The sequence below is a fragment of the Podarcis cretensis genome, assembly GCF_951804945.1.
Source record: "Podarcis cretensis genome assembly, chromosome: Z".
In the NCBI taxonomy this organism is placed as follows: domain Eukaryota; kingdom Metazoa; phylum Chordata; class Lepidosauria; order Squamata; family Lacertidae; genus Podarcis; species Podarcis cretensis.
This window is the reverse complement of record NC_137184.1, coordinates 30,845,145-30,871,490: the sequence shown is the minus strand read 5'-3', so window position 1 is coordinate 30,871,490 and position 26,346 is coordinate 30,845,145. Positions and strand designations below refer to the sequence as shown.

The 26,346-nt window shown below is 43.1% G+C and overlaps 1 protein-coding gene across 9 annotated transcripts in view; it reads right to left on the bottom strand.

The window, feature by feature from the left end:
- Positions 1-26,346, bottom strand: part of ZNF185 (zinc finger protein 185 with LIM domain) — a 71,399-nt gene that overhangs the window by 44,199 nt on the left and 854 nt on the right. For all 9 annotated transcript variants that reach the window (XM_079961651.1, XM_079961648.1, XM_079961649.1 and 6 more), the window contains exon 2: positions 502-579. In XM_079961651.1, coding sequence (XP_079817777.1) covers positions 502-526 — 25 coding nt within the window. In that variant the 5' untranslated portion in view covers positions 527-579. The remainder of the gene's footprint in view (positions 1-501; positions 580-26,346) is intronic.

Genomic DNA, 26,346 nt, shown 5'->3' with positions numbered 1-26,346 from the left:
GTTACAGGGGACAAAAAATGCGGGGGGGGGCAGTGAGAAATGTCCCTATTTTCATCTGAAGAATGTTGGAGGGTATGCAGCTTAATAAAGAGATGCGGGTGGCGCTGTGGGTTAAACCACAGAGCCTAGGACTTGCCAATCAGAAGTTTGGCGGTTTGAATCCCCGTGACGGGGTGAGCTCCCGTAGCTCAGTCCCTGCTCCTGCCAACCTAGCAGTTCAAAAGCACCTCAAAGTGCAAGTAGATAAATAGGTACCACTCCGGCAGGAAGGTAAACGGTGTTTCCATGTGCTGCTCTGGTTCGCCAGAAGCAGCTTAGTCATGCTGGCCACATGACCCGGAAGCTGCACGCTGGCTCCCTCGGCCAATAAAGCGAGATGAGCGTCACGACTGGACCTGATGGTCAGGGGTCCCTTTACCTTTACTATGCAGTAGAGCCCTGCAGAATGAGCTGCAAACTTCTACCTTGAGAATGAGTAAGAATTATGCAGCAGTTCATTACCTTTCACAACGCCGAGGGACAGCATGGTTTGTGTTTCCTCCTTCCTCAATATTCAGAGTTTTGTGCTAGCAGGTATAACTGGGAAGGGAAGAATGAAATCCAGGTTATTAATGAGACTGGAGGAGTGGAAGTACTACAGGCATTGCTGAACTTTCTACAAAATGGACTCTATTTTTTATGATTCTTCCAACAGTTGCATTACTTACTGCAGGGGTGAGGAACATTTTTTCAGCCAGAGGGCCACATTCCATCCTGGAAAACATTCCAGGGACCGCTTGCTGCTGGTGGACAGGGCCAGATGCATAAGGGGGTGAGGCAATGAATGCAAATGTTATATTTGCATGTGAGCTCATGTGAGCTTTTTGTAAACAGACTTAAATTTTAAAACACGTGGGCACCTTTAGGCTTTTCGTGTAGTCCAACATCCTGAGGTATCCAACCCCCCCACCCAATAAATGTTGTTTTGTAAATCCAAATGTTGTTTTGTAAATCCAAATGTTGTTTTGTAAATCCACCTTGGATTTACAGAAATATGGGCACAGAGAAAAAGAACTTGGAGCTCTTGTGTTTAAAGAAATGATTAGCCCTAATGGTTAAAGAAACCTCAATGTCCAGTGGCCCCTTCCTGATTGTTGTTATCTTGCAAGTGGAGTCCAGTTGCATACCAGCAAGTTCTGGTTGCACAATGAATGTGGTTTTGGTCCTTATGTTCAGTAAAGCTGCTTCAAAATAAGTAAACAGGCCATTTAGAAGCAACCAATGACAATGTTTCACTGGATACCAGTTGTTGGAGAACAATGGCAAGATTCCTAGCCTGCTTAAGGGGTTGGGTGATATACAGCTCTGTAACAGAGTACAGACTTTGCACGAAGAATTTCTTAACTTCAGTCCCTGGCATCACTAGTTAAAAGGCTCACATAGGTAGCAAAGACCCTAGAGAACTACAACCAATCACAGTACATAATACTGAGCTAGACAGATGAACAGATAGGCCCATTTGCTATCAGGCAGCTTCTTGTGTTACAGTCTTTTCAGAAGTACCTCTTTGGCCACTGTAGGGAAACAGGATGCTGAACTAGATGGACGTTTCTTCTTAAGAATTCTTATCTCAAGGTACAAGACAGGAAACATATAAATGTCAGGAAATGTACCATAAACTAAGGAAGTTGTTGCTTGGGTTCTACAGAAATCGATTACATTAACATTGCAGTACAAAAAAACAACAATGTATGAGAAATAAAAGAAGCAATAAAAATGCAATTAACAGCAAATCCACGTTGTAGACCACCCTGAATGAACACATCCACTGGCAGTCAACATATGGAAACCCCTGTCTCAATTGATTGTAGAGTGTGTGTGTGTGTGTGTGTGTGTGTGTGTGTGTGTGTGTTCCTAAGGTTTATGAGCTGTCAGCAAGATTCTACAATATGGAGTTCTACTGCTGGCTGTGCAGGTCTCTTGTCTTGATAGATCAACAGTTGGTAGAGCTGCCTAGAAGAGTGTCTCTAAGGAGAGAGAATATCTAGGTTGGTTGCTGAGATCAGCATGCGTTCTCCCTGCAGCTGAGCTGCTTGTGTTCCAAAACGCAGAGTGGGGGGAGGCCTCTGGGCTCCTGATTCAGCAGCTTGGGGTGGGGGGAGGATTTGGCAAGTGTGTTCCAGTATTCCACTCAAAAACCTTAATAGAAGCGGAGAGAGGAAGCAACGGCTTATAATGTGTGGTGTCTGTGATATGACTTTAGCGATGAGCTAAAGCTTATCCTGATTGTAGAGAGAGAAATTAAGAATCACAAATAGGTGGGTCAGGGAAGGAAGAGGGAGGAGAAGACAGCTGTAGGAAACTGCTTTGGAAATGCTCAGCTTTCCTCATATAACAAGCAGGATGGGGAGTCTGTGATCTTCCATGTTTTGTTTGACCGCTAACTCTGTTTGCCAGTATCGGTGAGGAGGAGGATGCCTACTCAAGGAGTAAGGGAGCCCTGAAGGCAAAACATACGGCCAGCACAACCCTTGACATTTTGAACTCAGACATTCTAAGGGGATGTAGATTCAGTGACATCCTGGACACAGCTGTGGGAAGTAGGAGAAAGGAGGAAGAGGAGAGTTTTGATCATCATAGTGTTGACCAGTTACAAGTTGGACGCACAAGACCTTGTTACCCTGGAGTGCTCTTGTTCAGGACTACAGCCAGCCAGCCATACCCTTCCAAAGATACTCCACTCAGCTTCTAGCTCCAACCCTCTGCCCCACATACAACAGTCATTCAGCATTCCATGCCTACTGAGCACACTGTTTTTGGCCCTAGGCTGCTTTCTCGCACTTTTGCAAACCTTGGCTGCCACCCAAACCTGTTGTTACCACCCTTTTTTATGTACGTAAGGATCCGCCCTCAGAGAATGAGTTCACTGTTAGTCTATAAGATGGAAGGGACAGTGAGCCACTCCTGTTGCTTTAGGATGAAGTAAGCACTGCTACTTCCGCCCCCTGCCTAGCCACCGCTTGGCATCCCAGTCCTGTCATGCATATTTGTTTCCTTATCACAATGCAATCCTAAACAGTAAATGTGTCAGCCCAGCTGTCAAGAACTGGTGTCGACAGCACTAAAAGCAGGAAATAAAACTTATTTCCCCAGTACTAGAAACTTGCCTTGATTCCAAGGTGTTTGTTTTAGCCAGGGCACCAGGTTTGGATCCCCACCCAGATCCCTCAAATATGCTAGTTTCCATAACAGCAAAGAACTGAAGTATCAGAGGTACTGAGACAACAGGCACACTCTCCAACATGTCACAGATGAGAAGAGAGAAATGCGTGTTGATACCCCAGCAACCATCATACCAAGGATGATTGAAAGCTACATTCATGCACTGGGATTTATCCCCAAACTGCTGGAGAAGTTGGAGCAGTCTGTAGAGGATATTCTGTGAAATGTACTACAAAGCCCACTCATGCAAAGCAAATTCTGTCACCAGCCAGTGCCATTTTTCTAGAAAAATAGGTGCTGCAGCTCATCATGAACTTCTCCCTTGTTCTCTTAAAATGGCAATGGCATCCACCTGAGATGTGCTGGAACTGAGTTCTGATGAGTTCTGGCTGAAATAAAAGCCCTGCCACCAACAAATGGGGTGTCTGTGCATAAATCAGGGACGCGGGTGGCGCTGTGGGTTAAACCACACAGCCTAGGGCTTGCCGATCAGAAGGTCAGAGGTTCGAATCCCCACGACGGGGTGAGCTCCCGTTGCTCGGTCCCTGCTCCTGCCAACCTAGCAGTTCGAAAGCACGTCAAAGTGCAAGTAGATAAATAGGAACTGCTCTGGCGGGAAGGTAAATAGTGTTTCCGTGTGCTGCTCTGATTCACCAGAAGCAGTTTAATCATGCTGGCCACATGACCCAGAAGCTGTCTGCGGACAAACGCCGGCTCCCTCAGCCAGTAAAGTGAGATGAGCACTGCAACCCCAGAGTTGTCTGCGACTGGACCTAACGGTCAGTGGTCCCTTTACCTTTACCTATGCAAATATCTGGCTCATCTTGACTTTATAGAACCTCAGTAATGATGGAACCCACAGGTGGCGAAAACTTTTATTTTTACATATATTTTGTTATTTGTAAAGGGAATATTTGTATGAGCTAATGCTTTATTATATATTTGGAACAGCTGTACTCTTGTCCCCCCCCCCCCGGCTGTGATGCTTTATGGTCTACATTTTTTGATCCTTTGTTTTCTTTCTTTATACCTGCACACTTTTTTTGGTTAACAAATCAATAACATTTAAAAAAATTTAAAATGCAGTGACAAAGCAGGAAGGGGGGAGTGTCAATCTACAAAGAGATCTGTAAGGTTTGCAGGAAACATGGACCACTTATAAACGCCATCTCCAACTCCTCGAAAGATTCCATCAACGGTGTCTCCAAAAAAATTTACACATCACTTGGGAAGATAGGCAAACTAATATCGGTGTACTGGAAGAAGCAAAGATCACCAGTGTTGAAGCAATGATTCCTCAACATCAACTTCATTGGACTGGTCAGGTTGTGTGGATGCCTGATTATCGTCTTCCAAAGCAACTACTCTATTCCGAACTTAAAAATGGAAAGCGCATTGCTGGTGTCCACAGGCTCCCTACCCCTAAACTGGAAGGCTGTCCTCTGCAAAGCGGGGCATCCTACCTGAGCTGCTGTGTTGTAAAACCACTAAGAGGCCACACAACTTTCATCCTGTCCTTTCTCTCAGACAGACCCACACTAAAGCAGCCGTCTAATTTTTCAGAGACTTGACAATGTATGTACTAGCTACGCCAAGGCTCTCTCATCAACAGGTCTAGACTGCCTCTTTTTCTCAATTAAACTTGGAATAGCTCATCCCAGACACTCAGGTTGCACTGGAATTTCTGGCTTTGCAGATTCATGCAGAACTAGGCAGGTTGGAAGCACTTGCCAGGTATGGCTTTGGGGAACAACAAACAGCCCTTGCCGGTGCTCATTTCCCCTCCCCAAACCATGAATCATGAAATAGTAGCAAGCCCTGCCCTTTCTTGACAGTTTCCTCCCAGCATGTTACAGGTACAAGCACTCTTTACAGGAATCTTTCCTGTTCCACCCCAGAGACACTTAGCATTCTATGTCCACTGAACATAGGTATGGTACATTGGGATTTGTTTAGCTGTTGCCCCTTTAGGATTCCCCCATCCACTGAAGTTTTATCATACTTCTGCTCCTCCTTCTTCTTCTTTGGTGATCACTCGTAGCCAAGTAAGATTGTCTTCCATAAACACGGTTTCTGGACTAGAACTCCCCCCATCATCCCTTACCACTGGTTGTGCTGGCTATGGCCAATGGAAGTTGGAGTCCAACATCTGGAAGGCTACAGGTTCTCCATCCCAATTCTAGTTGAAGGAGTCCTATTTCTGAAAGGCTGTGCAGTTTAAGCCTAGTTTAACAATACCCATAAGAAGGGAGAACAGTTTTCTTGAATATGCCCCATCAACAGTGGCCTGGTCACAGGCTTTCCTGTTCAAGTAAACTGCATTGTACTGTTCTTTAAATTTCAATAACAGGATTGTATCCAACTAACTTTTTACTCAGAATGCACTCAGTGAAATTATTGGAATTAAGTCATGTCCTTTAATTTCAAGGGTTCTACTCTATGACTAACATTGGATACAGCTCAATGGGCCAGATTCAAGTAAACCAGTGTGCAAGGGCTCCCACTAGCATAATGGGGTTTCCTCTTTTCCACTCTCTTTGTGCCCCCAATCCGCCCCCAAATTGGCTCTGGAGAACACCCAGAACAGTGTGCAGGGGGAGAAAGAGGCAGAAATGTTTATACTGACAGAACGATCAGAAGAGCATGATATTGAATCTCTCCCATTTATAATTGTGCATCTATAGTAATAAATTAACATATGCAATTCTTACGCCACTCTCTTTTTTGGCTATGTGCTTCCTGCTTTTTAGCAATGTGTACACCCAGTTCCCAGTGCTGGTGAGTCATCTGGAGCAAGAGACACCCCTGAAGACCTGCAGTTAGTATTGTTGTGAGTATGGGGGCTTAGTCTGCATGGGGTTAAAATCTAATGGATTGAATTAGCCAGGCAAGGACTGTCATTACCACCTAAGTAGCGTTAGCATAACAAAGACAGCTGCTCTGTGCCATAGGGCAAATGAGTGGGCTGGCAGTGAAAAAGACAATAGCTGGAGTTAGTGTGTGTGAACTGGGCAGGCAGAAGCCACAGAGTGAGCGCCATGGTTGATTTCTGCAACTCACTGCTGTCAGCTGAAGACAATCAGCCATGCCCTCGGCCCCCCAACCTCTCTCAATGCCAATCAAAACTAATAATTGAATAGAAAGAGAACCTACCCCCATGAGGCTGATACAAAAACCTTGCACATACACTACAGTGGTACCTTGGTTTAAGAACAGCTTACTGGTAGTTGGTAAACAACTTGGATTAAGAACGCTGCAAACCCGGAAGTAGGTGTTTTGGTTTGTGAACTTTGCCTTGGAAGCAGAATATGTTGAGTGTGTTCCATTTGTAAATTGAGTCCTTGGTTTCTATGGGAAAGCATGCCTTGGTTTAAGAACGCTTTGGTTTAAGTACGGACTTCCGGAACAGATTATGTTCATAAACCAAAGTACCACTGTATTATAAAAGAAAGAAAGTTTACTACCCCCTCTCTCCCCTCCTCTCTTCTCCCCCAATTTTATACTGTATACAACATTAATGTCTCACATCAAATATAACTGACCTGTAGAAAGGGCTTTATGATCTGAAAACAGAGATGATGTGTGTACTTTTGTAACCCAAGAAAAACCTTTTATAAAAACATTTAAAAAAACAATAATGGGTGGCTATGGAAGAAGCAAGAATTTCCAATCGGTTAATGCTGTGAGCCCCTCCATTGTACGTTCAGGTTGTATATATGTGTAAATAAATCATATATCCTAGCACACCATAGTCTCCGCAGTCCCGCATTCTAAGTAAACCAAACACTGGGCCTGGAACCCCTGGAATCAGAGTTCAGGGTTGCGTGTGACGTTATTCTTATAAGTGTGACCTACAACAAATTGTTGCAGCATGGATTGTTCCCCATTGAGGATTCCAGACGCTCCACCTAATTTTCAGGTTCCCCCCATGATCCCCATCAGCATTCCATTTTTGAAGTCCAGTGTCAGCTCTGGCCTTCTCATTTTGCAGCATCCCGCTAGAGAGTGGGCTTTGAGCTCTGTGAAGCTGAAAGTTTCTAAGGGTTGGAGGTTATCTCTGGAGTTCTGACACAGGGGGCAGTGAGTGGATCTGTTCTTCGTAAGAGTGTCAAGCTGTCTTCTTCAACCTTTGCTGAACTTGAATATTTGTAAGTGAACTCAAGCATCATAGAAACGTCATAAATCTCCAGTGTTCTCTCCTCCAAAAACTCATCAATCCCAAGTAGCCAATCCACCTTCAGACATAAGTTGACATATAACCTTGCTGGCTTTATTTGTATATCATTGATATTTGTTGTATATTGTTTTTACGTGCACCACTTTGGAATTCTATTACTATTATTAAGCAGTTTATAGATACTTATAAACACAATAAATAAAAATGTAACTTCTGGATATGCTGAGGAAGAAGCTGAACCAAGGCAACGATGCTAGCTACTCACACAAATAAAATTTTAACAAGGCATCGCTGAAACCCAAAAATAAAGACAGAAGGTTGTTTTCAATGTTGCTCGTACTGAAAGTAGCCCCATTGAAATCAATAGGAATGACTAGCTGAGGTGCATTAATTTCAGTGGGCTAAGCTGGATACAACCCTGAGTAGTTTACCAAAGGTAAAAAAGTAAAGGACCCCTGGATGGTTAAGTCCAGTCAAAGGTGACTATGGGGTGCGGCGCTCATCTCACGTGGAGTCAGAATATACTTAGGAAGCTGCCTTACGCTGAATTAATCCATTAGCTCAGCCAGTTCAGTATAGCCTCTACACTGACTGGCAGTTCAGTATAGCCTCTACACTGACTCTCCAGGGACTCAGGCAGGGGTCTTTCCCAGTGCAACCTAGAGATGTTGTGGACTGAGCCTCCAACATTTCTCAGATGAAAATAGGAAGAATCTATTCTACATCAGGAAGCTTCTCCCACATTCGATCTCACCGCACATGTAGATGTCATATACCCATATACATCTGTCACCTTGAGCCAATTACAACCACTCTGCCTCACCTGTCTCACAGGATTGTTGTAAAGAAAAAACGTGAGAGGGAAGGGATTGTATAGAACACCTTCTACAGATAAATGGAATGAAATAAAATTTTAGCTATATGCTGCCTTGAGTCTCTCAGGGAAGAAGAAGAAGAAGAAGAAGAAGAAGAAGAAGAAGAAGAAGAAGAAGAAGAATGATCAGGAATATACCAGAGAGTAAAAAGGGACCCCTGACCATTAGGTCCAGTTGTGGCCGACTCTGGGGTTACGGCGCTTATCTCGCTTTATTGGCTGAGGGAGCCGGTGTACAGCTTCCAGGTCATGTGACCAGCATGACTAAGCAGCTTCTGGCAAACCAGAGCAGCGCATCGAAACGCCGTTTACCTTCCCGCCAGAGCGGTACCTATTTATCTACTTGCACTTTGACGTGCTTTCGAACTGCTAGGTTGGCAGGAGCAGGGACTGAGCAACAGGAGCTCACCCCGTCGCAGGGATTCGAACCGCTGACCTTCTGATCGGCAAGTCCTAGGCTCTGTGGTTTAACCCACAGCACCACCTGTGTCCATATCAAAGAGTAAATCCTATTAAACTCAGTGGGACTTAGTTGTGAGTAAAAATGCTTAGGATCGCAACATTAACACTGCACAGTCTTTGTGCAGTTACCTGGGAATAAACTCCACTGAATACAGTGAGACTTAACTTCTGAGTAGACAGTATAAGGCTCCATTTACAATAAATGGCAATATAACAATATGAATCAGCATCTACAGAAACTGGCTTCTGAAGAATTTCGCCTCCACCAAGCATCATCCCTAAGTTGTGGCTTGGTGGTACCACTAGCACGCCTACAGAATGCATGCACGTTTCCTTAAAAATGACTGGCTGCTGGAACGTTGCAATTAAAGAATTGAACATGGAATGGCAACATTTTCCTTCAAAATTATAGGAAGGGCTTTGCATGCCAGCTTCATTGTTTTCTTCATTTGATGCAGGTATTTTCAGTATAAACAGGACTCTGTTTTTGCACCTATACACAAACACGCAGAGAGAGAGAGAGAGAGAGAGAGAGAGAGAGCGCAACAACTCCTATTTCCAAAAAGAACAGGAGCTGGGGTCTGATCTTTCCACCACTTTTAATCAAGACGAGGAGAGGAGGAAAAAGGAAATCCGGAACATTCCAGGATCAAATCAGAAACTGGGATGGTGTTTGTTATTCCAGGGCTGTCCTTGGAAAACCAGGACACTTGGAGGGTATGAAATAGGGGTGGTTGGATCAGATGTAGTAAGACCAAGAGGGTGGCATAGCTTCCCCTTGGACAAAGACCATAAACCCAGTGCTTTTTTTCTGGGGGGATGCAGGGGTACACATACCCCTAAATATTTTGTGACTCTAAGTTTGGCCTAGCTGAGGGGCAGTATTTCAATATGAGTAGGAAAATTAGAGTACCCCTAAATATATATATATCTTTTAAAGAAAAAAAAGCACTGCATTATTCCGCTAGCCCATGGAACAATCTTATATATCATCTTATATATCAGGGCTGGGAAATCTTTTTCAGTCTGAGGACCACATTCACTTTTGAGCAATCTTCCAAGTGCCATGTGCCAGTGGAGGCAATATTGAGTGCTCAGCAGAGTAGGCTAGTTTTTACTTACTTACTTACATGCACATATCCCAATCCTCCTGGCATTATCCGAACTCAGTGGCATTCATTATCCAAGCAAATATATTTGCGCTACAAAGCAGAGCTGTTGAGGGGCTGCAGCCTGGGGCCAGACAGAGATGCTTGCAGGGCCACATACTCATAAATTTATTTTATTACTTAATTTATTTATGACATTCCTATTCCACCTTTCTTCTAAGGAGCTCAAGGTGGCATACATACTTACTCTTCCCTCATTCTATCCTTTGCAAGGTAGGTTCAGTTGAGAGTAATTGACTGGCTCAAAGTCACCCAATGAGCTTCAGGGCTGAGGGGGCATTTGAACCCTGGTCTCCCAGGATTTAAGGGACACAGGTGGCACTGTGGGTTAAACCACAGAGCCTAGGACTTGCCGATTAGAAGGTCGGCGGTTTGAATCCTCGCGATGGGGTGAGCTCCCGTTGCTCGGTCCCTGCTCCTGCCAACCTAGCAGTTCGAAAGCACGTCAAAGTGCAAGTAGATAAATAGGTACCACTCCAGAGGGAAGGTAAACGGCATTTCCGTGCGCTGCTCTGGTTCACCAGAAGCGGCATAATCATGCTGGCCACATGACCCGGAAGCCGTACGCCGGCTCCCTCGGCCAATAAAGCGAGATGAGCGCTGCAATGCCAGAGTCAGTCACGACTGGACCTAATGGTCAGGGGTCCCTTTACCTTACCTACCTCCCAGGACTTAGTCTGACACACTAACCACTAGACCACACCAGATCTCTCAGTGAGTGCAGTGGGGTAGTCTGCTGTCAGTAAAATGTAGGCATCTAGATACATAGTGACTGCCTGATCAATTTATATGGGCATATTAAAAAAAACCTACAAACCCAAATGATAGAGATGTCAACCTCTCTAATTATAGATTTTAATCTCAGGGTGTGCCTTTATACTTTAGGGAGCCAGGACAGACCGTAATGGATGTTAGGGTGTGTCATTATAGGGGTGAAACTTGATTTTTGCAAATTTATTCAGTGGGAGGTCTTAAAAATATGTTTTTGGGTGTGAGGAATTCAAATCTGCTATTATTTTTATGGCTGGGCAACATTTAGGTTCGTAAGCCTGTTTTCAGAAAAGCAAAGAATTTAAATGTTACCTTTTGAAAATGACAGGTAATGCCAAATGATGATGATGATGATATAACTGCAAGTACTTAGCAATCATTTAATATTTTTAATTATTTCTGTGCAGTTTTACACACATTTTGCTTATCAAGCACAATTTAATTATATTTATTTAATCAAAATACCTTTAGATATTTAAAACGGAAACAATTTGAACAAGCTAGCAAGCCAGGGAAACTATTAGCTTGGCAAATAAAGAAGAAGAAAAAACAAAACTGTATTAATAGACTAAATGTAGCAGGTAGAGTTGTGGAAAATCCGAAAAGAAATAAGAGATCAGTTTGTGAGTTTTTATACAGAACTATATTGAGCCAAACCAAGTAATTTAGATGAAATGGGTAAATATTTAGAAGACAACAAACTACCTATGATACCAAAAAATAAAATGACATTTCTGAATGCACCTGTCACAATGATGGAATTACAGCAAGCAATTTTACAGCAAAATTAGGGAAGACACCACGACCTGAAGGACAGCAATATATTATAAAGTAAATTACAAGATTACCTAATACAACCTTTAAAAGATATTAGGAATATAACTTTGAATACAGGAGAGTTATCAGATTCTTGGAAGAGTGCATACATAACTTTGTTTCATTAGCAAGATAGTTCATAACCAGCTCTGTATGTCTATCAACCTATTTTGTTGTTGAATAACAATTATAAACTGTTGGAGACATATTAGCTAATAGGTTGAAAACTGTATTAAAAGAGGTAATCCATGAAGATCAGGCCAGATTTTGTCAGGAAGACAAATGAAAGATAATATTAGAAACATAATTGATGTAAAATAATATTTAGAAATAAGAAATAAAAAACAAGCAGCTTTAATGTTTTTAGATGCTGAGAAAGCATTTGACAATGACTTCTGGGACTTTATGTTTAAGCATTTGGAAAAACCGAGAATAAAATATAAAATACTGATAGATGTGAAAGAGAGAGGAGGTTTTTCCCTGTTGGATATGAGATTATATTATAAAGCATCTTCTCAGTGCTGGTTGAAGGACTGAAGAATACACATATTTTAGATTTGGAAGGTCATGATAATATTTTTGGTTGGCACACTTACTTGTGGTATGAAAAGGCGAAAGTACATAAAGATTTAGGGACGCAGGTGGCGCTGTGGGTTAAAGCCTCAGCGCCTAGGACTTGCCGATCGAAAGGTCGGCGGTTCGAATCCCTGCGGCGGGGTGCGCTCCCGCTGCTCGGTCCCAGCGCCTGCCAACCTAGCAGTTCGAAAGCACCTCCGGGTGCAAGTAGATAAATAGGGACCGCTTACCAGCGGGAAGGTAAACGGCGTTTCCGTGTGCGGCTCTGGCTCGCCAGATGCAGCTTTGTCACGCTGGCCACGTGACCCGGAAGTGTCTCCGGACAGCACTGGCCCCTGGCCTCTTGAGTGACATGGGCGCACAACCCCAGAGTCTGTCAAGACTGGCCCGTACGGGCAGGGGTACCTTTACCTTTTACCTTACATAAAGATTTTACAAACCATATAATCAGGAAAAAATAGTATAGAGTAAGGGATAAGTATAAAAACTTGTTGGAGACCAAAGCACCGCTATGGCTTTCACCTTTAGAAGCCATAGCAGTAAAGAAGAAAAATATGATGGAAAATTGGGCAACTTATAGAAATTTATTAAGAGAAGGTGGAAAATTTAAATTAAAAGAATTTAAGTATTTATCAGAGGTGTTAACAACATGGTTACAATATCATCATTTGAATGCAGTATTTAAAAAGGATATGAAGTAGGGGTTTGGGGAACAAAAATCACAACTAGAAAGAGACCTGTTAAACTGTAATATTAAAGTGTTATCTGAAATGTATAAGATGTTATTGAAATGGAAGACAAAGGACAAACAAGTGAATCTTCAATTATACACTGGGCAATAGATATTGATCATAATATAGGAATGGGTGCATGGGAACATTTATGGAATGTGGATCTAAAATTTACAGCATGTTATAGTTTAAGAGAAAATTATATGAAAATCTTATATAGATAGTCCCTAACACCCAGTATATTGGCCAAAATGTATAAATAGAAATCGAATATGTGCTGGAAATGTAAAGAGAAAGAAGGCAACTTTTTTCATATGTGGTAGTCTTGTAATAAGGTTAAAGCTTACTGGGAAATGATATATAATGAACTGAAAAAGATGTTTAAGATAACATTTATTTTAAAAACCAGAAGCTTTTCTTTAGGGAATTATGAGATCAGAACTACCTAAACAGTATACAAATTTATTTATGTATGCAACCACAGCTGCAAGAATGGTATTGGCTCAAAAATAGAAGGAAGAAGAGGTCTCGATGAGAAAAGAATGGATACAGTAATTAATGGACTATGCAGAAATGGGAAAACTTACTGGAAGAATAAGAAACCAAGATAACACTTTTAAAAGAAAGGAATGGAAATGGTTTATTGAGTATTTACAAACTGTAAACAGATTAGGACGTTGGCAGGATTAATGTAAAAACCTGCAGTTTCAAAATATATACGAGATATGGGAATAGATATATAAAATAATATGTTGAGATATGTAGGGAGATGAAAAGAAATGTAAAGAACCACAGAAAGAGGGGGAAGGGAGCCAGAGTTTGAAATGTTAAAATTACAATTGAATGATTGTTGTAATATATACAAATGAAAATTAAAGATTAAAGATTAAAAAAGAGAACAAAGAGAAAAGGAGCCCAAGGGTTTGCAGAGCTACCAAAAAAAGAAAGAAATATTTATTTAAAGCAACAACACCCTCCCCTCCCCCCCGCCCCGGGAAGTAAATACACTTTAAGAAACAGCACAAGGAGGAATGAGTGAAGGTTGAGATCCAGGAAGACAACACAGAGCACAGGAGGAAAGTAGAATGCCCTGCTGGGACACCAAACAGGAGAGTCCCGTTAAGAGGGAGGAATGTCCCTTTTCCTTAGGGTGTCCCTACTTTCGTCAAAGAAATGTTGAAGGGTATGGAGTTATCTGACCCCCCGAGCCAATGAGATAAGTGACTATACAACATTTAGAAGACATCTGAAGGCAGCCCTGTATAGGGAAGTTTTCCTTTTTAATGTTTAATGCTTTATTATGCTTTTATATATGTTGGAAGCCACCCAGAATGGCTGGGGCAATCCAGCCAGATGGGCAGGGTTATAAATATTATTATTATTATTATTATTATTATTATTATTATGGAATAGGACGTCCCTTTTCTCATTGGTGAAATGTTGGAGGGTATGGAAGTGCCTAAGGCCCCATATGCAGAGGTAGAGTTAGGTTTCTGCACTTCTGAAAGACAGGATAAAGGGAGGACTCTAAATATATGCTCGGTCCTGTATACCTGAAGGAGCGTCTCCACCCCCCATCATTCTGCCTGGACACTGAGATCCAGCGCCGAGGGCCTTCTGGTGGTTCCCTCACGGCAAGAAGCCAAGTTACAGGGAACCGGACAGAGGGCCTTCTTGGTAGTGGCACCCGACCTGTAGAACGCCCTCTCTTCAGATGTGAAGGAAATAAGCAGCTTTCCTATTTATAAAAGACATCTGAAGGCAATCCTGTTTAGGGAAGTTTTTAATATTTAATGCTGTATTGTTTTTAACACTCGATTGGGAGCTGCCCAGAGTGGCTGGGGAAATTCAGGCAGATGGGCGGGGTATAAATAATAAATAATAAATTAATAATAATAATAATAATAATAATAATAATAATAATATGAAGGACTTCTGTTGCCTCCAACTCTTGACTGCTACCACCAATACCTGATAGAGATTTGTTGCTTCTAACAGCTTTCTGACAGGCAGAAATTCCAGTTATTATTGGCATTTTTGAAGGGCCTCACTCCACTTCAGCTGTCAGTAATTATTGTTGTTACCTATAATTAATTCCTAATGATTATTCAACAGATTCATCTACCTAAAGAGGATGGAGGCCCTGTGGCTGCTACAAGCCTGCACAGCCAGTTTCAGGAAGCTCCCCCAACACTGGAGCATCAGCAACACTCTAGAAATTGTCCTAAGGAGGTGCACTTGGATTTCTGCTTTGATTTCAGCTTCCTAGCCTCTGATGTGATAATTAAATTACATAATGCTTGATTTCATGTACGGTGCCTTTTCGGTTCTAATTGGGATTCTGCATACTGCTTATCATATGCCTGTACTATGGAAGTGAAATGTAACAGCAATAATAACAACAGCCACCACCCATGTGCTCCGATGGTAAATCACTGACCCTGTTTTCTGGGTACAACAGGGCAGGGCTTTGGGGCAGAAGTCTAGGGCCCCACTGTACAAGATCCCCCTCACAACACTTGAAAAATGTGCTTTGCCACATTTTGAAGCTTTTTGAAATAATACACATCTGCCTTCTAAACAGGCAGGCTATAATGCAATTTGAAACATTACTGCCTGGAAGCCCATTAACTCTAGAGTCTAAAATTACCCATTTGGGAGAAGAGTTTGAGGCTCCTGTGGCAGTGCGAGGGAGGGTCTTTGTGGGAGCATGGGTGTCCCCATGGGTGCCATGCCAGCAATCCCATCCCATGCTGAAGGTCCAAATAGTAAAGGGTAAAGGACCCCTGAACGGTTAAGTCCAGTCAAAGGCGACTATGAGGTTATGGCACTCATCTTGCTTTCAGGCCGAGGGAGCCAGCATTTGTCCACAGACAGCTTTCCTGGTCATGTGGCCAGCATGACTAAACTGCTTCTATGTTATGCCATGCACTGGTATGCTTTCAAACTGCTATGTTGGCAGGAGCTGGGACAGAGCAACAGGAGCTCACCCTGTCGCGGGGATTCAAACCGCCGACCTTCCGATCGGCAAGCCAAGAGGCTCAGTGGTTTAGACCACAGTGCCCCCCGCATCCCTTTTTTAGTCCAAATAGTAGTGCTGGACTAGCCAAACAAATAGTCTGTTCTGGGATTTTAAAAACTTCAATTGCTCTTAACTGGAAAAAACGGGGCTTTCCTTAATTGTGAATTGTGTGTGTGTGTGTATTTCAGTAGGTAGGGCACGTACTTTGAACACTAAAGATCCCAAGTTCAATCCCTGGCATCCTTCTTTTTTTAAGGATCTGATAGCAGGTGATGTGAAAGACCTCTAAGTTGAGACTCTGGCAAGCTACTGCCACTGCTTACAAAGCTAGATGGACAAGCCATCTGTCCTGGGTGAAGGCAGCTTGCTCTGTTGTAAATTTAAGGATCATGGAGAAAATATAGTTTGCCTTTAAAGGTGATCCTGCCTAATTCACAACAATATGCAAACTGAAACATGGCCATCCTTCAAAATTCACACTTCTCTGAATACTGCAATGTAGCTCTCCAGCCAAGTAGTGTCTACAAAAATGTGTAGACTAAGGTAAAGTGTGCATTTAAAAATGCATATATTAGTAAAAATAGCATACCAAAATGCATTATATTGGGGAAAATTACTTCCAAAATTGCATAGAAAAATATGTACATTAGGAGAAATTTTATGCTAAAATGCGAAGGAATTTTCATTAGTACCTTTTAAAATAAATTCTGGAAATTGATGTGGAAATTTGGAGAACTGAAATTAAAAAATGAAACAGAGATAAACTGAAATTGGCAGCTTTGTGCATCCCTAGTTGCGGTGTTTGGTGTGAAAATCTTTTCTTTTTACGCTGCCTTTTAAGGGAAAGCCCACACAAGTTGGCTCACCTACTGTAAAAACAACCGCAAGAGGCAAGCTCATATATCATTTAAATAGCTTTAAGGAGAAGCTGAAAACAATACAGAGACCAGCAAAACAACCATTAACAGAAACTCCCCCCTCCATAACACTTCAATCAGGAAAGGCTGTACAAGCATTGGACACAGTCATGGGCTGGATAAGAGGCAACAAGCGGAGTCTGACTCCTGGCAAAATGGAGGCATGTTGGATTAGCTAGTGCTGTAGCTCTGGGGAAGGGGAGCTAGCTGGGTTTTTTGCCCTGGGTGAAGCCTCCAGAGGGATGCCATTTGGCACAACATGGGGTTGTGTGCCAAACTGGGTCTTTGATCCAGGTGAAATAAAGCCTAGTTTTGCCCCTGGATTAGCAGTTCCCATGTCCAGAAAACAGGCCAGTTACCTGCTCCTGACAGTGTTGCATTTACTCTGTAGTCTAGGGAAATCCCATGCCTTGATGATGGAGGCTCAGGTGTATTTAATAGATAGGAGTGCCTTTAACCAGCTTTGGCTAGTAAAACAGCTGAAACATTCCTGGTGTTCCAGGGTACAGTTCATGCATTAGTAACTTTGATGCTTTATTACTGTAATGCACCGAACATGGAGATGCCTTGAGCTTGGTCCAGAAGCTGCAGCTGGTGCAGAATGCAGAGAATGGAGATGCCTGTATCACTATCATGTAACATCTGTGCTGAGGGATCTGCATTGGCTGCCAATAAGCTACCCTATGGACGGATGAATCTGTCAATTTCAGTTCCTCCCAGTTTTTCATTTTCCCAGTCTTAAATTCAATCCTCCACATTTCCACACCAGCACACAATCATTTTAAAGTCATAACAAATTCATTAGCATTTTAGGGCAAATTCCTCCTGATACGCACATTTTTGCAAAAAAATTGTTTACACATTTTATTTTAATGCACACTATACTCTGGCATTTGCATTTTTGTACACATTACTTGGTTGGAGAGCTGTGTTGCAAAATTCAGCAAAGTGCAAATTTTGACAGACAACTCCGTTCTGGTTCATGTACCGTTTTGGAAAGTGAGAATTAAGTAGGCTCACCTTTAAATGTAAATCCTTACTACTGGACCAGGTTAAATTCTTTCGGCCTAAAAAGCCCTGAATACCTTTGGAAACGGGACGCGGGTGGCGCTGTGGGTTAAACCACAGAGCCTAGGACTTGCAGATCAGAAGGTTGGCGGTTCGAATCCCCGCGACAGTGTGAGCTCCCGTTGCTCGGTCCCTGCTCCTGCCAACCTAGCAGTTCGAAAGCACGTCAAAGTGCAAGTAGATAAATAGGCAGGGAAGGTAAACGGCATTTCTGTGCGCTGCTCTGGTTCGCCAGAAGCGGCTTAGACATGCTGGCCACATGACCCGGAAGCTGTACGCCGGCTCCCTCGGCCAATAAAGCGAGGTGAGCGCCACAATCCCAGAGTCGGCCACAACTGGACCTAATGGTCAGGACCTAATGGTCCCTTTACCTTTACCTTTGGAACAGGTATACAAGTACAATCACTGAGGTCACCAGCGTATATACACTCTTGTAATGCCTCATGCCTCAGAGGTCCTGCTCCATGGGAACCCAAGCAGGGCTTTTTGTGCAATGGCCCCACTGTTTTGGAACTCCTTTCCTGTGGTTATCAGACAGGTACTGACCCTTTTGGGATCTTAGTGCCTATCGAATACATGTTTATTCTGCTAATGGAGCCACACACACATACCACTTGGGGTATGTAACCACGGAGCCCCTACCAAGAAGGCCCTATCTTTTATGCTCACCAGTCTGATTGATCTTACATGTAGGCTTGCAGACAGCGTGTCTGAAGCAGACCTCAGGACTGGGCAACTTTGTATAGCTTAAGGAGTCTTCAAATAACCTTTAAAGGTCAATACCACCAGCATTTTAAATAGGGATATTACAAGCATACAGAGGTGCCCCTTTCCATCTAGAATCCTTTTTATAATCAGTTGAAAGTTTTCAACACAATAAAAGCCAAACAAATCTAAATAAAAATAAAATAGAGAGAAAAGATAGAGAAAAAGAAGGGAAGGAAGGAAATAAAAAAAGCCTTATGATCAAAGGCTGTATTCTTAACCTTTATTCCACACAAAGGAAGGTGAGCCCTCCCAGCTCTCACCTGGGAGCTCCCCCCCCTTCCCCCACCTTCCTACCCTGGGAGTTCCTCCCTACCCAGTCCCTTCATCTTCCATCCATCACCTTCCTGTGTGTGTCTTCATTAACCCAAAGTAGGAAACATCAAAACAACATAAATACAGATAGAGTTAGCAGAAGAAAGCAAAAGTTAGAAAAAAATAAAAGGAGAGATAAGAAAAAAAAATAGAAGGGCATCAGATTCTCCACCTGCCCATTATATATATAAATATCATTCAAAGTATTCAAAATATACACTCCAGGATAACATCCAAGGGAGATTCCAGTGGGAAGACTAGCAGTGCTGGAAGCTATGAAATTACTTTAAAGGTAAAGGGACCCCTGACCATTAGGTCCCGTCGCGGATGACTCTGGGGTTGCAGCACTCATCTCGCTGGCATACAGCTTCTGGATTATGCGGCCAGCGTGATTAAGCTGCTTCTGGCGAACCAGAGCAGCACACGGAAATGCCATTTACCTTCCCACCGGAGTGGTACCTATTTATCTACTTGCACTTTTATGTTCTTTCGAACTGCTAGGTTGGCAGGAGAAGGGACCGAGCAATGGGAGCTCAACCTGTCGCGGGGATTCAAACTGCCGACCTTCTGATCAGCAAGCCCTAGGCTCTGTGGTTTAACCCACAGCGCCACCTGCGTCCCTGTGAAGTTACTTTAGGAAGCAGAAAAGAGAGCTTGGAGACAATGGGGAAAATCTCAGTGAACTGGTTTGGGAATGTTGCTCGATAGGAATAATCACAGGTGGTCTGGGAGGGGGGGGCGTTTACAAGTGTGTGTGTGCATGTGGCCCTTGAGGCCAACCTTTCTGGCCCTTATAACTATCCTAAGGCCACACCCCTCGCTGGCCTTGCTTCACATCCTGAGTGCATTTGCCTGGCTGGAATGTTCCTTGAACTCTGATCTTAACTTTTACTTGTCTGGTTGGAGAATACGGAGGGGCGTTTCTCAAAAGTAGCCTACTGTACAACGGTAAAATTTATGTGTGTTGCTCGGCCCACATTTGCCTGTGGTCCCACCCAACAATAGCCTGTGGCCGCCAGAAGGCTGCCCAGAAAGGAATGTGGCCCTCACTCTGAACAAAGTTCCTCACCCATGGTCTGTAACATTAATGGACTAGGGAGTAAGTCTGCCTCTCTCAAGTGGTATCCCAGATGGGCCTCATGCAAGTGTGTGAGTATTTGAGATGTTTGCCAGGCAGGTTACTTCCTCAGATCAGTCAGCCCTGCTGTTGTTGTAGACTACATTCCAGAAAAGCAGGTAATATACAGTACAGGCCCAAATAAAACAAATGTGTCTAATAATCTCCTCATTAAAAGCCATCTGAGCCAATGGTAGTCGTGTCTTTGTATATGACAGAACTGCAAGCGTGGGTTATGCACACATCAGTGGCTTGAAACGCAGTAAGGTCAACACACACACACCCCTTGCATTGCGGTTCGTATTCTTACACTGCTGTGCAGATCAGAGAGGCAGCAGGGATGTCTTCATCTAATAACGTGCATTATCCGAATTGTTTTTCTATGCACAACAGCTGCCTGAAACGTATGCACCATGGCTTCTGTTCTCAAATCAGACGGAAGATCATAGAATCATAGAATCATAGAGTTGGAAGAGACCACAAGGGCCATCGAGTCCAACCCCCTGCCAAGCAGGAAACACCATCAGAGCACTCCTGACATATGGTTGTCAAGCCTCTACTTAAAGACCTCCAAAGAAGGAGACTCCACCACACTCCTTGGCAGCAAATTCCACTGTCGAACAGCTCTTACTGTCAGGAAGTTCTTCCTAATGTTTAGGTGGAATCTTTTTTCTTGTAGTTTGGAACCATTGCTCCGTGTCTGCTTCTCTGGAGCAGCAGAAAACAACCTTTCTCCCTCCTCTATGTGACATCCTTTTATATATTTGAACATGGCTATCATATCACCCCTTAACCTCCTCTTCTCCAGGCTAAATATGCCCAGCTCCCTTAGCCGTTCTTCATAAGGCATCGTTTCCAGGCCTTTGACCATTTTGGTTGCCCTCCTCTGGACACGTTCCAGTTTGTCAGAAGATGGTTTGAAGGAAAGCACTTCAGACAGGGGGATTTCTCAAGAAGCCACAGGATACCTATGAATGTGCCTATTGTCATGTGTACTCCGCTTCAATCACCAGTGGTGGGAGTGCGCTGGAGCTGGAGTAAGCAGCAGTGTACATGCAGCCTTGCCCTGGCAGCTGATGGGTTTGGGCCGTAAGGAAAGTGGAATAATAATAAGCCAACTGATTAATAAATCAAAGTTTTCTGGTAGCAAAACAAATGATTCATACCCCACAATTTTATGCACGTATCTGATCAAATAAATAAGGCATAAACTCTGTTCAGCATTAGCAGGAACAGCAATTAGAAGAGGAGTGCTACCCACGCTAGACTCAGCCTTCCATTCCAATTGCAGAAATAGAAGAAGCGTTGGGAGGTGTGTGTGTGTGTGTGTGTGTGTGTGTCACTGGAAAAGAGCTTGCATAGAGCAATGGAGATTAGGTCCAGTCCCCAGCATCTCCAGGGGAAGTCTCATGCCTGAAATCCTGGAGATCTGCTGCCAATCAGTTTTTGTTTTTGTTTTGTAATAAACAGAGCAGAAGGCAGCTTATTAGATTCACTTCAGAGAAGTCACTGCTCAATTAAAAGCAATCCCTCCCCCCCCCCCAGTGCACAACTAGACGAGGGCCTATTAACTCCGTGGTCGAGCATCTGCTTTGAATTAAGGCAGCCAAGTGTCCTGCTGTGTCTATGATAGTCCTTGGTTTGAAAGCATCCTCTAAGGGCTCTGCAGTCCAAGAGCTGCAAGAAGGAAAACCTGCAGAGGCCTTGAAGTTGCCCATCCACAGTTGGTAGCCAAAGAGCAAACTAAGAAGGCGCACAAAGGCCACAAGGAAAGTGCCACAGCTCAAGGGGAGAGCACATGCTTTGCCTACAGAAGGTCCTAAATTTAATCTCTGGCATCTCCAGGTAGGACTGCTAGAGACCAGCATCAGAAACCAAAGAGAGCAGCTGCCAGTTTGTACAGACAATACTGAGTGAGATGGCCCAATGATCTGGCTCCATATATGACCACTTCCTACGTTCTAGGCTAATATCCTTGAATACCAGTTATCAGAGAGTGCTTGCAGGTTTCCCACAGGTCTCTGGTTGGCCACTGCAGGAACAAGTTGCTGCAATAGATGGACCATTGGCCTGATCTAGCAGGACTTTCCTTATGTTCTCAGATGTTCATATGGTCACATTCATGTCTCCCACTATGATGGGATGCATTTTAGTTCTACTCATATTAAAGAAGTTACTGTATTTCTAAATCTGTATCCATATATATACATTAGGACATTTTGGAGGGGAGTGTTACAAATCAGTATTATCCTCTTTTGTGGCATTGTGTAACTTTGCATGCTGGAGGAGCCCCATGCGCCATCCTTGGCATCTCCGGAAAAGGATGTCCCATGGCTGAGAAAGTCACACACACCCTACAGACAGTGTCAAAAGAGGTACCAGAGTTCCCAGAGCCAGAGATACTATAAGACTGTTTCATATAATAAGTCTTAATATAAGACTGTTTCATAATATAAGACTGTTTCATATAAGCCCATGAGAGAGTGGATTGCAGCAAATGGGGAAAATTATAGCTGAGTGTTGGAATACATCACACAACTTTGCATGCAGAAGGTTCAGTCCCCAGGGATGAAAAGCATCTCAGCAGAGAACTGGGAAAGACTTCCCTCTGCCTGAGCCTCTACAGAATCAACAGCATTCAGAGCATGTCTGATATTGATCTACATAAGAGGTCGAGAACCTGTGAATCTCCAGATGTTGGACTCCAGTTCCCACCACCATCCCTGGCCATTATCTATGCTAGCAGGGGCTGATGAGCCCTTGGACTGAAATGGAGCATCGGGTATGACGAAGCATAAAGCAGCATAGCAGATCTGGAAGTTTTATTTGCCAGAGCTGCTCCAGGTCCTGCCATACACTTATCAATTCATTAATTTTGATAAGGTAACCCACTTCTTTAAGCTGCATATATTGTACAGATTAACTATCTTTGCATATTTCTGTTTCTTGTGCATGAGATTATTCTCCACCTACAATTAGGAGAAAGAGCAGAGAAGGGTGGTACAAGGCACCGAGAGTCTACTTGCAAATGACTGGAAATCATATTCTGCTCCTCCCTGACCCTGATTTCAGAAATGCCAAGGTACACACACTCACACACTTCCAAGATTGCCCTACGTTTGGACACATGACACAATACCCTCATTGAAGCTAAGCATGTCTGGACTTGGTTGGTGTGTGGAGGAGAGGCTACTTGGGCACCTCTGTATTTACTGCCTCTATGTTTACTAATAAGTTTACTCTGTGTTTAAAGGTAAAGGTACCCCCTGACCGTTAGGTCCAGTCGCGGACGACTCTGGGGTTGCGGTGTTCATCTCGCTCTGTAGGCCGAGGGAGCCGTTGTTTGTCCACAGACAGCTTCTGGGTCATGTGGCCAGCATGACTAAGCTGCTTCTGGTGAACCAGAGCAGTGCATGGAAATGCCGTTTACCTTCCCGCCAGAGCGGTACCTATTTATCTACTTGCACTTGACGTGCTTTTGAACTGCTAGGTGGGCTGGGACCGAACAACGGGAGCTCACCCCGTCACAGGGATTCAAACCACGGACCTTCTGATCGGCAAGCCTGATGCTCTGTGGTTCAGACCACAGCTATGTTTACTATGATGGTGGTGAGATAGATAGATGATAGATAGATAGATGATAGATAGATGATAGATAGATAGATAGATAGATAGATAGATAGATAGATAGATGATAGATATAGATAGATGATGATAGATAGATGATAGATAGATAGATAGATAGATGATAGATAGATAGATAGATAGATAGATAGATAGATAGATAGATAGATGATAGATAGATGGATAGATAGATGATGATAGATAGATAGATGATAGATAGATAGATAGATAGATAATAGATAAATAGATATAGATAGATGATAGATAGATAGATAGATGATAGATAGATAAATAGATATAGATAGATGATAGATAGATAGATAGATGATAGATAGATAGATAGATAGATGATAGATAGATAGATAGATAGATAGATAGATAGAGATAGATAGATAGATAGATAGATAGATAGATAGATAGATGATTGATAGATGATAGATATAGATAGATAGATAGATAGATAGATAGATAGATAGATGATATAGATAGATGATGATGATGATAGATAGATGATAGATAGATAGATGATCGATAGATAGATTATAGATAGATAGATAGATAGATAGATAGATAGATAGATAGATAGAGGAAGCTGATGGATTCTTAATTATATTGAATTTGGCATTCAGTACCAAATGAGGCAGTCAGACAGAGAACATAGGTTTTCTGATGGAATGCAGAGGGTGCTATAAAAGAAGCCACTTCCTCACTCCTTGGTGCAACTATGGGTTTGTCTACATTTGAGCATTATTTAGCTATTAGCCCACTTTTTCCCAAGTGAAGTAGACTGGAGTAGTCCACACCTGTGTGCATTTGAATTTGTATATGAGGAGCCACTTCAGTCATTCCTGATTATATGACTGGGAACTCCCTTTTGTGTTTGTTCCCAACACTCTTATTTGTTGATTTCATGATGTCAATTAAGTATCAACAGGGCATGTGTGCCGATAGTTGTGCATATATATTTTTTTTACTTCCTGCATGAGAAGTGTCCAAAGCACACAGATATGCAATTGTAATATTGCTTGTGCATGCCGTTTCCCAGTTTCATGCATATCCGAGGGATCGAAAGGGGGTAGAGATTCCTTGAGTACAGCTGGTAAAGAAATGGAAGTATTGAGGAAGTAGTGGGAATGGAAAAGGCAGTAGCAGAAAGTGGTCATTTATTGCCCACCAACCCAAAAGCACTGAAACAAATAATCTGTGAACCAAGTAGGATGCAAAAGGAAAACACTGAGATTGGTATTGTTGGAAGGTAATGAGGATGCTGCAAATTAAATTGGGGACACAAACAGTTGCAAACACAAGGTAATCGTGGATGTGGACAAGGCCTGTTATTATGATGCTATCACAACAGCATCTGTGCTGTTTGCCATTATGACAGTTACAGGCCTGGGTGTGAGGACGGGAAGATAACAGGATTTGTGATCAGGTGGAAAATTGAGGCTGAGGGAGGGACTCTTCAGCACTGCCAATTCTATCATCTCCTTCCTTACTCAGACACTTCCTTCTTTCTTATTGTGACAGATTCTCAGCAAAATTTTGATGGAAGAACCACCACCAGGAAGGCAGATGCACTTCTTAAACTGCAGCCCACTGGTGCCTGTTTGCCTGATTTCTACAACGTTGTACAGTTATGAATTGTATAATTAGAATTGTGCATTGTAAGCTGCCATAGGAAGATATTTACCTTGAAAGGCAACTTAAAAGATGTTTAAATACACAAGTGAAAACTCTGAACTGGAGAACCAGGCTTGTCACCATTTTTTTTTTCCTGGCAAGGATTTAACGGTGGCACAGCAGGCAGAAATCCCACAGGGGAAATTCCTCATCACTTCACCCACATACTGAGAAGGCAGTATTGCATAATGGGAGATGCAGACGCAAATCGCTACTCCGCCATAAAGCTCACTGAATTACCATGGAGTAGTCACACTCTGTGTTTCTCCAACCACACAGGAATGTTATGAACATAGAATAGGTTTGAGAGAACCACGTACGCTACCCTAAGCACCTTGCAACAGGGTTAAAAAATGCCACAGATAAATGTTGGGTGAACTTCACCAGTTGAATTTCTGCCTGCTTTGCATCTGTTAAAAGGCACTGGAAGCCTGCAAAGAAATAATGAAAAATGAATGTTGGACATTACCAATTGAGGGATGTCTCTAAAAAACAGAAAACACCTGACATCTACATTATTGCAGATCTCTTATAACCGGCATTCTCTTCATGGGGTTACTGATGATAACGTCCAGTGTCTATTTGGGAGTGCCCCCACCCAAAGATATTCACAGAGCTTTTGCCAAGGTGCCTTGGAGTCATAGGGGCCCTGGGTGCCCTAGCACCCACAAAATTCCCCACGAGGGGCTGGGCACCCACAAATTCTGGTGCCAGGGTCATGCAAGCTGCATGGCGCTCACAGCCCTGGGCACCCACAGTTGGGGGCCAAGCAGACACTCCTGCTTCCAACTCCATAATTCTATCTTTTTTTGACCCTGTTGTGTGCTTCCAGCAAGGTGGAGGGCAGAGGACCCCTCAGCAAAATTATGCCAAATCCTTCTCCCACTTCCCCAATTAAGCAACTTTTTGTACTGATGATGCTAACAGCTGTAGGCAGACAGACATTCACAGTACTGTATATATAACACAGCAAGTGTTGTAATTAAGAGAAAGTGCTGCAGTGTTTTTGGCTCAAATGCCACCTCCTCTCCAGGACTTGCCTACCTTACAGGGCTGTTGTA